General features: G+C 41.6%; 2 protein-coding genes across 3 annotated transcripts in view; one reads left to right on the top strand and one right to left on the bottom strand.

Annotated features, from left to right (window-relative positions):
• Nucleotides 1-70: 70 nt before the first annotated feature.
• Nucleotides 71-3,411, bottom strand: LOC130264737 (tropomyosin-1, isoforms 33/34-like). Its single transcript, XM_056513184.1, has 2 exons — nt 2,788-3,411; nt 71-2,012 (listed from the first exon to the last, which is right to left on the bottom strand). The coding sequence occupies exons 1-2, from the start codon at nt 3,234-3,236 to the stop codon at nt 1,997-1,999; spliced, it is 465 nt and encodes a 154-aa protein (XP_056369159.1). The 5' UTR covers nt 3,237-3,411; the 3' UTR covers nt 71-1,996.
• Nucleotides 2,542-13,928, top strand: part of SLC16A7 (solute carrier family 16 member 7) — an 80,062-nt gene continuing 68,675 nt past the window's right edge. For both annotated transcript variants that reach the window (XM_056513152.1, XM_056513162.1), the window contains exon 1: nt 2,542-2,773. The gene's annotated coding sequence lies outside the window, so the exon portion shown is untranslated. The remainder of the gene's footprint in view (nt 2,774-13,928) is intronic.

Genomic DNA, 13,928 nt, shown 5'->3' with positions numbered 1-13,928 from the left:
TCAAAAACATGATATAACTGCAATCAAAGTCCAAGTAAAAAAAATTAATACATACATTAGCTTCAGTCTGAGGGCTCATGGTAATTTTTGTGACTTTAAGCAAGTTACAGGCACTTAACACCCTGTATCTGAACTTTGTCAACTGTTCTGACTCTGCCCTGACCTAGAAAACACCAAATGCAATGAAGCACACAGCAAGTCAATTAAGATTACCTTTCCTACAGAGAGTGTTCTGAAAAGAGGTACTGAAAGAAACTGCATGAGGCACACACACACACATATATATATGTGTATATATATATATATATAAATATATATAAGATGTATATGCCTGTAATAGTTAACATATGATAATATAATCTGCAATTTCTTTATAGATTTTAATATATGAAGTATAATTTAAATAAAAATTTACTAGCACAGAATACATCAACTTGTACTGTTTGCAGAACTGTTACATACAGCATGCAGCATGTACTATGTAGTGCAGCAAATACTGTGTGTGCCATAAACCTTACCACATATAAGTGTAAAATTATAAATTTTACACTCTGTAGAATTTATTGTGTATAATATATTATACATTTAAAATTAAAAATATATTTATATCTATATAAATATATTTATTTTAATTAGGGCATATCAGTAGAGGAAATAGAACTATGCAAAACCAGGTATAATTTCTACCTTCATGTATTTATTTTTTATTTCTCTTTGAAAATTACTTTCCTAAAATTATATAAAACAGCATGTAAACTTTACTATTTCACTGTAAAGGGCAATGAAGACATGCTTTGCATTTTACAGGAACTGTCTGAGGTCCTATATGGCCTATAGTTTTCTTCAAGGCATAAAAAGTGTTTGAATATGGAAGACAGCTTTAGACTGCTGTAATGCCAAGTATACAACTTTGATTTCAGCACTGGCAGTGTTTTTTTACAAGAACAGTGTTTGCTGTCTCTACCACTGAACTACTTACTGCTCCTTACTGCCAGACTGCCCAGAGACTGTAGAGACCTGGCTGCTTTACAAACATGTGACAAAGTATTCCCTCCTGAATCTGGAAGACTTGCCCTGGAAATGGATGATACATAAATAATAACAATAACATTCTAAAGAATAATAAAGAATAACAATGCTAAATTGTTATATTGCTGATATTTCCAGGTCTGTGCCTTCTGACAGTTTAAAACATAGGAAAGTTCCTAGCACTTTTCATGTAAAAGCAAATCAATTCATAAGAAAAGGAGACAAAGAAACCTGATTTCTATTTATTTTTGCTTCAGACAGAAGTCCTCTGAGAGTGGATTCTTTTATGTAATGGTATTGCCATTCATCCTCCTGGTTTTTTGAGGGGTGACATGCTCCTTTCCAAATTATTTTTCGAAACTTTTTTGAAAGTGGCTGATTCTAGCTAAGGTATTCAAATGTTATTAATGGAAAATAAACAGATAAAAATAAACTGCACAAGTTCAAGTCTTTCCTTCCTTCACTAGCAGCTCAGGAAACTAGAATACTCCCAACTGCAGCCCAAGTTCTCCTCCTCTAAATATAAGCAGTCTCAGTTCCTAACATGCCTGTAATGATCCTGTTCATAAAGCTCTAAGAAAGTGCTTGCAAGCAAGTTTTTTTTTTTTTTTTTTTTTTTAATATTATCATTTCCTTTAGTACATTTCACAACACAATGTCAACAACTACAATTACTCTAGTTTCCTCACAGTACTTAAGCATTGCATATAACTCACAACTTTTAGATGAGAATAGGTATTATGGTAAAGGCTTTAATTATGCAATTATATGATTATGTTTATCTCTTTCTTTACAGGATTGCAGCCTTAATGACAGGATTTCTGGATAGTTTAGCGGTCGCTTTCATAAATATGTTCATCATATGTACAAAACACTTTTTTAAGGAGACAAAAAAGCGGCAAATGCTGAGGTGATCAAGATTTTCAGCAGTAACTCGATGCTGACTGGCCAAATTTCAGTTCCCGTTTCAGAAGATGAAGGCCCTGCGTTGAGCACAAAACGAATTCGGTTAATCTTCTTTTTTTTTTCCCCTAACAAGAGGAAACCGATACATTGTTTTTTAGACTTTCGGTGGACCAGAGAGCGCAAACTCCCTTTAATGTGAACTACTCGGCGCCCTCAGCGCAGAAGAGGAGGAGGTCGGGGTGGGACGCGCGGGGTCAGAAGTGAGGTGCCCTCCTGCCCGCGGCCCCAGCTCCGCCCGAGGGGCTCTGGGCGCGGCGGGGAGCGCTCACTCCGGCCCCGCACATCCCGGGGTCCCCCCTCCCGCCGGCGCTGGCTCCATCCCCTTCTCCCGGGCCGGGGCGCTCACTCCGGCCCCGCACATCCCGCGGGTCCCCCCTCCCCGGCGCTGGCTCCATCCCCTTCTCCCGGGCCGGGGCGCTCACTCCGGCCCCGCACATCCCGCGGGTCCCCCCTCCCGCCGGCGCTGGCGCTGGCTCCATCCCCTTCTCCCGGGCCGGGCGCCGCGCCCCCGCCAGCCCGCGGAGCCGGGTTGGGCAGCCCGGGAGGCGTCTCCTCCGCAGCCCCCGCCCCCCCGCCTCGGCCGCTCCCCGGCAGCACCCCCGGGACAGCAGCACCCGGGCCTCCCTCCCTGCCGCCCGGCCCGGGCTCTCCCGCCGCTGCTCCGCTGCAGAGGACACCTCATGGAAAATAAATAAATTAATTCCCCCACTCGCCCCCGCGGCCGGGAGAGGAGCCGGCGGCGGCCGCGGGATTAGATCCAGTCCGAGCTAGAGACCAGGTAACGTAACCTACCCGCCAGGAGGGAGGAGGAGGAGGACGAGCAGCGCGGCCGCTGAGGCTGTCCCCACCGGGGAGGGCTCCGGGGACGGAGGAGCGGCTGCCGCAGCCGGGGCGCGCCGGCGTGGCCCCGGCGGGCTGCGTGCGAGCGGCTGCCCCCGCGCAGTGCGCGCCTCCCTGTCAGTCACACACACACACGAGCCGCCGCCCACGCAGGGATGGATGCGTGGATGGATGGACGGACGGACGGACGGACGGACAGACGCCGCGTGGGACGCAGCTGTCGTCCCCCGGTCCCACGGCAGCCAGCGCAGGCAGACGCCGCTCGGCCGCCGTGCCCCGCTGCCACGCGGGCGGGCGGCTCTGACAGCGGGGCAGGGAGGGAGGCGGGCGGCGGGGCCGGGCTCAGGCTGCGGCCCTGGGGGGAGCGAGGCGCGATCCCGCCCCCGCGCCGCTGCGCGCATCCCGCGCGCGGGCGGCGAGCCTGCCTGCGAGCCCCAGGCAGCGCTGAGCCCAGACAGCGCTCAGCCCGAGCGGTGCTGAGCCCAGACAGCGCTCAGCCCCAGGCAGCGTTCAGCCCGAGCGGTGCTGAGCCCAGACAGCGCTCAGCCCCAGGCAGCGCTCAGCCCGAGCGGTGCTGAGCCCCAGACAGCGCTCAGCCCCAAGCAGCGCTCAGCCCGAGCGGTGCTGAGCCCCAGGCAGCGCTGAGCCCAGACAGCGCCCAGCCCGAGCGGTGCTGAGCCCCAGACAGCGCTCAGCCCCAGGCAGCGCTCAGCCCGAGCGGTGCTGAGCCCCAGGCAGCGCTCATCCCCAGGCAGCGCTCATCCCCAGGCAGCGCTCAGCCCGAGCGGTGCTGAGCCCCAGACAGCGCTCAGCCCCAGGCAGCGCTCAGCCCGAGCGGTGCTGAGCCCAGACAGCGCTCAGCCCCAAGCAGCGCTCAGCCCGAGCCGTGCTGAGCCCCGGGCAACGCTGAGCCCAGACAGCGCCCAGCCCGAGCGGTGCTGAGCCCCAGGCAGCGCTGAGCCCGAGCATCGCTCATCCCCATGCAGCGCTCAGCCCGAGCTCCGCCGGGACCGGGGCGGGGAGCCTGGAGCACGGACCGTGCCGCCGCGCTCGCCGTCATCGGACGGGCCTGCAAGGAGCTCTGTGCTCGAGGTGACCTTGGAGAAGGTGGATCTGGAGGGAGCCGCAATTGCTCCGCGCCAGCTGCAGTTCCGTGCTCTGGGCTGCTCCGAGTCCCACAGCTCCTGCGTTGTTATCTCGCAACGCTGCTGGCTTTAGTTAATGGTTGTGTACAGAGGTCCTGGTCTAAGTAGTACCAGAGCCACGAAAATAGTCCTCCATCATTCTCTTTACTTGACCTCTGCTAGCACGCTGTCCTTGAAGGGAAAGATCTGAAGACTGTTCCTGGCAAGGAGCAATTGTTCAGGGCTCATCGTTGTTGACGTGGCCCCGAAAGGGCAGTAAGTCTTAAGAGAGAGTAAGAATTGCCCTGTTCTTGTTTCAGAAACCAAAGTGACCCCTGGTACTCTTGGGAAAGCACATTACCTTTCAGTCCTGCAGGGTCACTGATCTGACACAAGTTCTCCACTGCTTTTCCAGTGAGTTCAATAGGAAAACAAAACAAAGCAGGAAGACATTTGCAGGTACCAGGATTTTCCAGTGTCAGCCTGTGCTTTTGGTAAAGGAGTCTTACTGAAATTGTTTTTGAAAGCTCTTTCAGAAAAAAAGAAAAAAAAAAAAAAAAGGAAAGAAACTAAAGAAAGCTGGTGCCTCATGCAGGTGTCCATTCTTGTTTTGTTGATCTCCATAATAATTGCTCATGTTTCCGTAGTGGCTCCCATCTGTGGCTCTCAAGTTACTGATCAAATAGTAATGAAAAGGTGTTTGCAGCTTCCATTGCAGGAATGGGGCCATAAACATAATCACACACCAATTGAGCCAACAACTCAAGAGCCTTAGCTCTGTCTAGATGAAACATGACAGAAAAGTTATTTATTGAGGCAGAGGGATGTACACCTATTTAAAAGGAGGAAACTGACAAATAATTCAGTAAAAGTGATATATACTTTCATGTACCAGTATTAAATATGGGAATAATGCATAAGTGATTCCCTTTTTAAGTCAGCTCTCTCCTTGCATTATTGTCTGCTAACTTTGAAGAGTGTACTTGAGCCTGAGTGCTGAACTCCTGCATGATGGAATACATTTAGAGAAGGGATTATACTCCAGGTGTTTCTATTATTTGTGCAATTTGTTACAGAGCTGTAACTCCATGTACCTGTAAGGGCCCAGCTAGCTTAGTTTGCAGCACAGTCTTTACAGTGTAAGTGGCTTCAGAGCAAAACAGCTGATCATTTTGAATAGGCAGAGGGGTGGCTGGATGTTATGGTTTTTGTTTTGTTGTAGCTTTCAATAATTTTGGTAGCGAAGAAAACCTGATTTTACTAATATGATGGAGATGTGGAATGGCCTAAATATGAACTGTGGCCTTTGTAGAAGGTCTTTATGGATGGTGGAAAACCAAATTCATGTATTTTATAGCTAGGAAAACTCTTTAGATTGTGTAGTGACACACTGATCTGAATGGGTATTTTACACATAAAGGGGGAGACTTTGAAATATTGCAAAAGAAAATACCAAAAAACCCCAGAGGTGTAGTTAGATATTGTGGCTCTGCAGCTGCAGTAAGGAGTGAATGAATTCCTTTTCAGCAATTTTCATTGTAAATAAATGCATTGTTAATATTATATTCAAAAATTTTCCTTCCAGCTCTTTAACCTGATTTCATCTGTCATTTCTCTGTAGAGTACATTGTATTTAAGCTCACTCAGCTCTTGCTATGGCAGAATTCTTATTCTAGATTCCAAGTTTTCTCAGGGCATGAGATCTTTGGGCAGCCTAAATTTATGGACAGACAAGTTGAGGGAGAGAAAAAACCAGTTCTTGAATCACAAGCTGGTGTTTTTTAAAAATGTTTTTCTTTCATTAGTCTTCTTTCTTGGATATGGTTCACTACATAATACTTCTGTTTCTTGATTTTTTTTTTTCCTAGCACTCTGTGTTTTTCTTTTTTCTTCATTTTAGAAAAAAGTCCTCCATGGTATCCTTTGTTTCATAAGTAAATTATGTCCTCTTTTTGCAATGAGGTGGCTTTATTTCCAGTTTATATGGTTATTATTGGATCCATTTTATTTCAAGGAAAGGGGCTATGACTTATCTGATTTTATTTCCCATTGCAGAATCACATGATGATTTGAAGAGTTGCATTTTTCTTGAGGAGAAGTTTACTTTAGCAAGGATGGTGTCTGAATATAATTCTCAATTAAATTGTATCCCTTAACACCATTTGCCAGAATTTAAGCTGTCAATTTTCTTATGAGAGAATCAAGAAGAAGGTTTTTGGGCCATGCTAATAATCTGTGTTGTTAAACCTTGTTATGTTTCAAGGTTGGTATAATTGCAAAAACGTAATTGTCTTTTGAGTTTTATTAAAATGGTTAGGTCATAGCTATAAATCATTGATAGAGAATGTTATCAGTTTCTGTGTCTGTTTGTGTAATATATACATGGTATAATGTTTGCACAGCACCAAGGAGGAGGTTAGATAGGAAAATATGATGTCATTGACCAACTGCTTTATGTGTCAAACGAGGAACTGGCTGAGTCCCACATACACATCTCAGTCCAGACCTGCATTCCTTGACTTGCATGTATTTGTGATCTGTTGGGCCAGCTTCTCTAGTTTTATTGTGAATCTTGAAGTTTGAAGAAAAGTTTTCAGTATTCAAACAAAAGTAATTTGGCCACAGGAGTAAGGAGACAATATTCTATGACTTAAGGAGTTGAAGATGTTGGACAAACTGACTGTGGAGCTCTATTTGGCTTTGCAATCTATCCAGTATTTTTATATTTCTCGTTCTTATGGTCAAGCAATCAAAATCTTGTTAAACTCTTATTGAAGAGCAAAGGGTTATCTAAGTAAGTCACAGTGGCTGATGAACTAGAAAGAGTCACAGTCTTTATTGCCCTGTTTTTATCTTTGCAATCTTAAGACTTTTAATTCATAGTATTTTTTGGGGAGAAATGAGGGTGATGGTGGTGAGGAGGAATATTCATCATCATTAGCTCCTTTTGTAGATCTCAGTTTTTGTGTATGTGTTGTCCTTAAGTAGTTCCTTTATTTGTATGTTTTCAAGGTCAAGTTTCCAGTTCCATGCTAATTTGTTTTTTATTTTTGAGACACAGTGCTTTTCTGTCTTATGACACTTATGTATGAAGAGCTTGGTATAAATGAATGGGTTTCCATGAAGAGCAAATAAAAATGAAAAAGCATTTCCAAAAGGATATGAAGATGACTAGGCCACTTTAAAAGGTTCCCAAAGGTGAAGGAGGAAAATAATGGAAAAGAATTGGGTCTTATCACAATATACTCTTTTCCTTCATAGCTGTAAGACTTAAGAAATGGAAGGCAGGGAGCACTAGAGAACAAACTTAAGCCAGGTTTGTTTTTGTTTTTTTTTTAGTGCTAATGCATTTTCTTTCAACTTGGTGTCATGATTATTGAATGTAATCTTTTGAATGTATTTCATTTCCACCCAACAAGAAAGCAGTGCTTTGAATAGTAGTGTAAATCATATAAAATTGGCTATGAACTTTAGACTGTAGGAAACTTGTACTTTTAAGTCACCTGTCAAGAAAACACAAAATGCCCAAATATTGTAGAAGTTGGAATATTTGAGAATAGGTGGATTTGGCATTGAAAGGTTACTATGAAAGATAAAGACAGTATCAAACTCCACAAAAACCAGTCAAAGCATGAAACTGCAGACTGAAATTGCCCAAACATGCAAGATTGTTTAAAAAATGTTTTTTTTCTTTCAGCATGAATATCTGTATCCCCTTTCCAGTTGTTTTGACAGCAAAATTATTAGTTATTTTACTTTTATCTTTCTTTAAGGTTTTCCAGTGGAAGACTCATGTGTAGATGATGATCAAGGTTCAGAAAGCCTGTTGCACAGAAGATGACTCAGAATGACTGTATTTCATAGCTTTTCTTATTTATATATTTTAAAGGTACTGGTCCTTCAGAGTAGCTCATCTTCCCATACCTTCAAACAGACTCTTGCTGTAGCTTCAGGCATGATCATTGTGTAGTGAGTGCCCTTCCATCTTGTAGCCTCAGGATTGGCAAAGTGTTGGCAACATTCCCACGTTTGGCACCTTGGGATAGCACAACAAAGAGTTGTAATGGTGTTCAAAATGTGCTTGGTGTCAAAGAACTTCAGCACTTTCAGAACTTCCTGTGCAGTGATGGCAGTGACAGTTAGACCTCTTTCCTATGGTCTACAGTTTTTATCAAAATTAGTAAAATCAGTCACAAAACAGCAGTGCATCCTCCCAAAAGATAAACAGAAAAATATTAATTAAGGTTTTAACATTCATACTTGCCACTCAGCACTTCAACACTTGGTGTCTGTGGTACAAGCAAGCAAGAGACAAAAAAAGATGAAATCCCAGTTTGCCTGTCGTGAGTTTTAACCTCATAGTGTCACCTTCAGAGCTTTACTTTTCTGTTTGTGTGTTCTAAAATCAAGAAATACTGAGAAAAAGTATTTATTTTAAAATACTAAAAACATGTGAAGAAAGAAACAAAAATGAAATCTTATTTTTTGTGCTGACAAAAATGGTGAAAGCAGATATGCAAAATGCATATTTGATTTTTCTTAGCATAGCTGGTTTCTACTGCAGTGTATTTGGTTAACAGAAAAATGAGCATATGCTTTTCTAACTGATTGTATTAGAGTGTTTTTTTTAAACCACTGGAAATTAGGATCTGTGTGGTATTCTTTTCAAATCTCTGAGATAGCAATATAAATACTTCTTGGTGAGGATGAGAAGTTTTGAAGTGATACAAGGCTGTGTTCAAGCTACCAGCTTTAACAGTTTGGCTTCTGAGAGACACAGCTGCTTTTCTGTGCTGACCTTATTGAAAGATGGAAATTGGAACCTAAAATACGGGATATTTCAACAGTTATCTGTGCTATTGAATTAAAATGCCATAGGACTTGTCATTACTAGTTTGAGCTCCTGTAGTTTGCATTTTTGATATGGCCCTCAGGGCAGGTTCACAAAAGAAGCCAAGAAAAGAACAACTTAATGATGCAAATAAACTCCCCTTGGCAGTGTGTCTGATTTCTTAACAATTGGAATTTTATGTGCTAAATTCCTTGATAATTCAGCCTTTTTTCCACTGAACAGGTCTTTTCTGGAATTGAATTGCTTTTGCATGCTCTGCTGGGGATGGATTTGGGTCTGAATCTGGATAGTGGACGCTATGTTCTCAGCGGTGCCTCCTCCTGATGGTAGAAATGAAAGTTGTTGAAATATATACTGCCAACTAGAACTGAAGACTGGTTTCAAAGACAGAAGAAAGTGTGCCTAGAACAAAGATTCAAGCAGGCTGAGCAAGGGGGTTGCATCTGGCTGCAGGTGGAGAGAGCTGAATAGACTGTGAAGGAAATCACAGCTGGAAGCTGAAGGCAGCAGTGGGCCCATCATCCTATTACCAGCCCCTTTTGAGAATGTACATCTTTTAATAATCTGTACATAGTACTAAACTAAAGTTTCCTTTCTGCCCTGAGGAATTTGCAAGAGCTCTACTCATTTTATCACACTGGATCCCAAGTCCTTATGTTCCATTAGGCAGCCTCTTCCCTTCTTCTCACCAACACTACAAAAGACCAATCAGGGACTCAATAGCACATGATTAGAAACCACAACAACATATTTTTAGAAGGAATGAAAAAAGCTTTTGTATTTTTTTGACCTCTGGGTTGTATATATAAAGAAAATAGGTAGAAAAGAATATGTCATAATAGCCTGTATTTACAGATCATGAAGTATGCTTATATTTGTGAAGAATAGGAAAAAAAGACAACATGTTTTCTTTTTCTTGTGCAGATATAATTGTGTGGCTAGAGGCATAAGGTAGGATTTTTTCTCATGTTTTTCTTATGTAGTTATTCAAAAAGAGATGTTTTGTTGTAGTTATGCTGGAAATAGGGGTACATTATTTCAATTTAGTTTATTTCCTCATTCTTACATAACAACAGAGAACATTATGACTGCCTTGCATGGCCTGTTATCTGTTTCAGTTTTAGCCCAATGAAAATAATGAAAGTGGTTTTTAAGCTAATGATCATAAGGGCCAAGCTCACATGAGGTAGAAAAATCCAGAAAGGGCATTTTAAAGTTACACCTAAAAGCACTGTGGTGGTTTCTCTCAGTCAATCTGTCTGTGTTGCTTGACTGGCATTTCCTCTCTTTCTGTCACTCCAGGTCCACGCTTGAGCTCCATTTTTCTGGTGTAGTTCTACTGGGCTATTAGGGATTACCCATGGTTTACACCCAGTAATGCTGCAGAGACTCTGACTGCTTCTTTGGACTCTGGTATTTAGTCTTTGATTGCTTTGACTTGCCTGATTAGGTTAGATGGAAATTATTTCTCATAATGATTACCAAATGATGTCTCTATTTCCAAATAAGTGGTTTAGTGTGTCCATCTTTTCTGCCATTCCCGTCTTTATTTTGGTGAGAATTTTGTCCTTCTCCCCATTTATTAGAATGAAAATCAAGATACAGTAACAAGTTAGTATTCTACTCACTCATCCTACTAACATACTGGGTTTTCCACACTAAAACTTGAAACTGCCAGCAGCAGCTGTCACTTGAAGGACACCTTTCTATTGATACAGATGATGCTCCTCCATAGTTACCAGTACTGATGCTTTACCATGTTATTTTTATATTTAGAGTTACAAATGTTTATATTCTTTATCCTTATGGTTTTTAATTCTGCCTTTCAAGTGTCATTATCAGGTTTCTGAAAAAGTGTAGCCTTGGAAGAATGATACATTAGAAGGTGAAAACAGGGTAGATGGGACAACACATTAACCTGAGGAAATAGTGTTTTGGGGTGTTTCACAGGGGAAATTATCTTCAACCTGCAGAAGTGGAATGACATATCATGTTCTCAGTCAGAGCAGATTTTAGTCGTCTTCTGATTTTTTTTTGAGAAAAGAATAGAGAGAATATTGGCCTTTGCTTTTGATTTCTTTATTCTAATTGTAGGCCATAGGAAGGTTTTTGTTGCTGATGAATAGCATCATAATAGCTCCAAATAGATTCTTCTTTTGAGTGTAATAGCATGGACAGGTGTTAATGAAACAAGATCTAGTTGCTAAGTTTGATAATGAGCTTGCAGTTCTGGATACACTTCAGCATGGCTGAAGTATTATATATGTGAAATGGTGACTTAAATTGTACTGTTCTCAATGAGAATGGATTTTAGCTATGAAGCCATGATTTTTTTTTTCTTGTATGTATTTCCTGAGAAAATAGTAAAGCTATAGCAGTTGTCATATCCAAGCTTACTTTGGAACTATTATGCTTGAATTGATAGTTTAATTGCACTGAATAATATGTTTTCCTAAGTATCCAGGAAAGGTTTTTGCCTTTAATAAGGTAGTTACAAATTTTTTTCTTTTTTTTTTTTTTTCTTCTCTCCCATTTACCAGTTTTATCCCAGATGTATAAATACTACAATTTTTTAATGGAGGACTATACTCATGTGATACCTAAATTAGGCTCTCTAATTTCTGTGTGAGTGGATCCTGAGTAAGTAGGTTGTTATCTCCTAATAACTGAAGCTTAAATCCTACTTTTAAATCAATCCCCTCTACTAACGAACATGTGCTGGATGAAAACAGAAGTTATAACTATATATTGAACGCACTGTTCTATAAGTACTTTGAACAGTAGTTGCAGCAGTTTTATATGCAGAGAATCTTGCATTCTGGTGCAGTCTGAAGGAAGTATTTACTTCTCAATATGGCAGCTGAATATACATAAGTGAGTAGATAAGTTTTCTAATAGTAATAATTGTATGTATATATACAAATAACAAGGTGATGTGAAAATATGAAGAATATGCAACATGGTGCATACTAGGAGTGAAGTGGGGAAATGCAGAAAGCCCTGGAAGGGCAATTATATTGCTTTGGAAAGTTCTAGTGTTGCAGTGTGGTATTTACAGCCTGTAGTAAGAAACCATAAATACCATATATACAAGTGTATGTTTTTTCCACATGGTCCTTTTGACCTCTGTGGAACAGTTCTATAACCAGGTGCATGGAAGGAGTAGTGGGTACTGATGGGTGATGATGGCAGTACAGGAGTGTGAGGAGATGCAGAATCTGGACCATCTACGAAAACAACTGAATCAAATGCTTGGAGGAGAAATTTCAGTGCCAATACTTTGACTTGGCATGTGAACTGTCAGAACTGAATGGATGAATCTTTAGTCAGCATTGAATAGTGAGTTTAGCTTTTCATTTTAGCATGGAGGACTTCTGTAATCAAGGAAATTTTTACTCATCCAACCAAAGCAGAGCAGGTTCTGTTTTCCTGTGCCAAGAGGCTAAGAGGCTAAGGCTGTTTGCTTCATAGCTGTTCTCACTGCTCCAAAGGGGAGTTTGAACTGTTTGGTCAATCCCTGCTGCGTTCATTAACTTGGTGTGTTTGTTTCTGTTTCCCCATTGAGAAAGGAATGATTTGTGTTTGTGTTCCTAAAAGTTTGGACCTGATTTATTTAACCAAACCCTGCTGAGCACAGAACCTTTTATATTTGGTTGAACTCATGCTCCCAGGCACATTTTATTCCCTTTCCGTGATTTTGACAGAGGGAATCCCCATTTCTTTCTTTGTTTGGTAGAACTGCTTATCTGGGCCCTGCTGAGGATAGAAATGGGCTGCCTGCTTTCTGATGCAAACAGGAACCATGAGAGGCTCTTGTCCTAAAGAGAGAAAAGCCAAGATGGTTTCTAATTATTTTTTTTTTTCTTTCAGAGAACTGATAATATCCAGAGGGTGTTGTAGTGATTGCTTAAGCAGGAGTAGGAAGACTAGTGACAAGCAGTGAAAAGGCACAAGGTGTTGAAGGTAGAGGAAGAAGGAAGGAAGGGACATGATATAAACTATCAGGTTACTGGGCTTTAATTCTTGGGCAGTCCAGCAACACACTGCTCTGCTTTTGAGGAAAGCCATGGAGCAGTTCTGCTGCAGACATTGGGCTGCCCTTTGGGAGGTGTTTGTGTTACTGCTAAATAAGCTGCTGCTGTAGAGCTGCAGTGAAACTGTACAGCATCTTTCACCTGTGGAAGTTAACAATGTTGTATTTATCTCAAATACACCTACTCAAGGTGGCTTGGAAGAAACTGATTAGCCTAGAGCACAAAGAAAGAAAAATGAGCTGTAAGGGAAAGGTGCTCTGTTGTTGCAGTGTTGAGGCCTGATGGGAGTAGCATAAAATGTTTCTGTCTTCTGAGGACCCTCAGTTGGCAGGATTTGTGTGGATTTTTACCTGTAAAACCTCCCCCCCTGTTTTAGCTTTGTAGATGTTACAGTCAAGAGCTGATCCTGCAGGGGTAAAAACTTCTGCCAGTTTAGCTGCCCTTCAAGGCAAAGCAGAAATACATTATACTACACCCTTTAATCAGTTTGGGTTGTATCTCCTTCTTGTCTTTAGACAAAACTTTGTCAATTGATGAATATCTTTATTACTATGCTTGTCTGTTTAAGTAATACATACCCATTTTCCCACTATAGCATATACCTACACTTACCTGTCTTAAATGCCTCTTTAATCATGGTCCAAAAGATGAAATCTGAGTGAACCTCCAACAATATAGTACATATTTGGCAACTTTTATGTATCTGTACATAAATCATAAAGTTTCAAGCTGAAGAACATCTTGCATTTTCTTACAGGTGAGAAACAAGTACTTTTTGCTTAACATTATATTTGTTCGTGACAAAGATTGCTAAGCTAAAAGTAAGAGGTACAGGCTTTCAGAAGATGTAGACCATTAAAAATGAAGATGCTAGTAAAGGCAATAGTACTATTGCATTCAAGCTCATTTTCACTTTATTTTGTGATGTCCCCACAGCATCCTCTCCCCTCTGAAAAACACCCTTTAGTTTCTAATACTCAGTCTCATGTACACACTCATTCCATCAATTAGGCTCACATACACTCTGATCTGACTATAAAAGTATTTTACTCTAAAAATTTGCCCACAAATAATTTGTAAAAG

Source organism: Oenanthe melanoleuca, chromosome 1A (assembly GCF_029582105.1).
Source record: "Oenanthe melanoleuca isolate GR-GAL-2019-014 chromosome 1A, OMel1.0, whole genome shotgun sequence".
Taxonomy (NCBI): domain Eukaryota; kingdom Metazoa; phylum Chordata; class Aves; order Passeriformes; family Muscicapidae; genus Oenanthe; species Oenanthe melanoleuca.
Note: the sequence above shows the minus strand (reverse complement) of the source record. Positions and strands in the feature narration are given on the sequence as shown.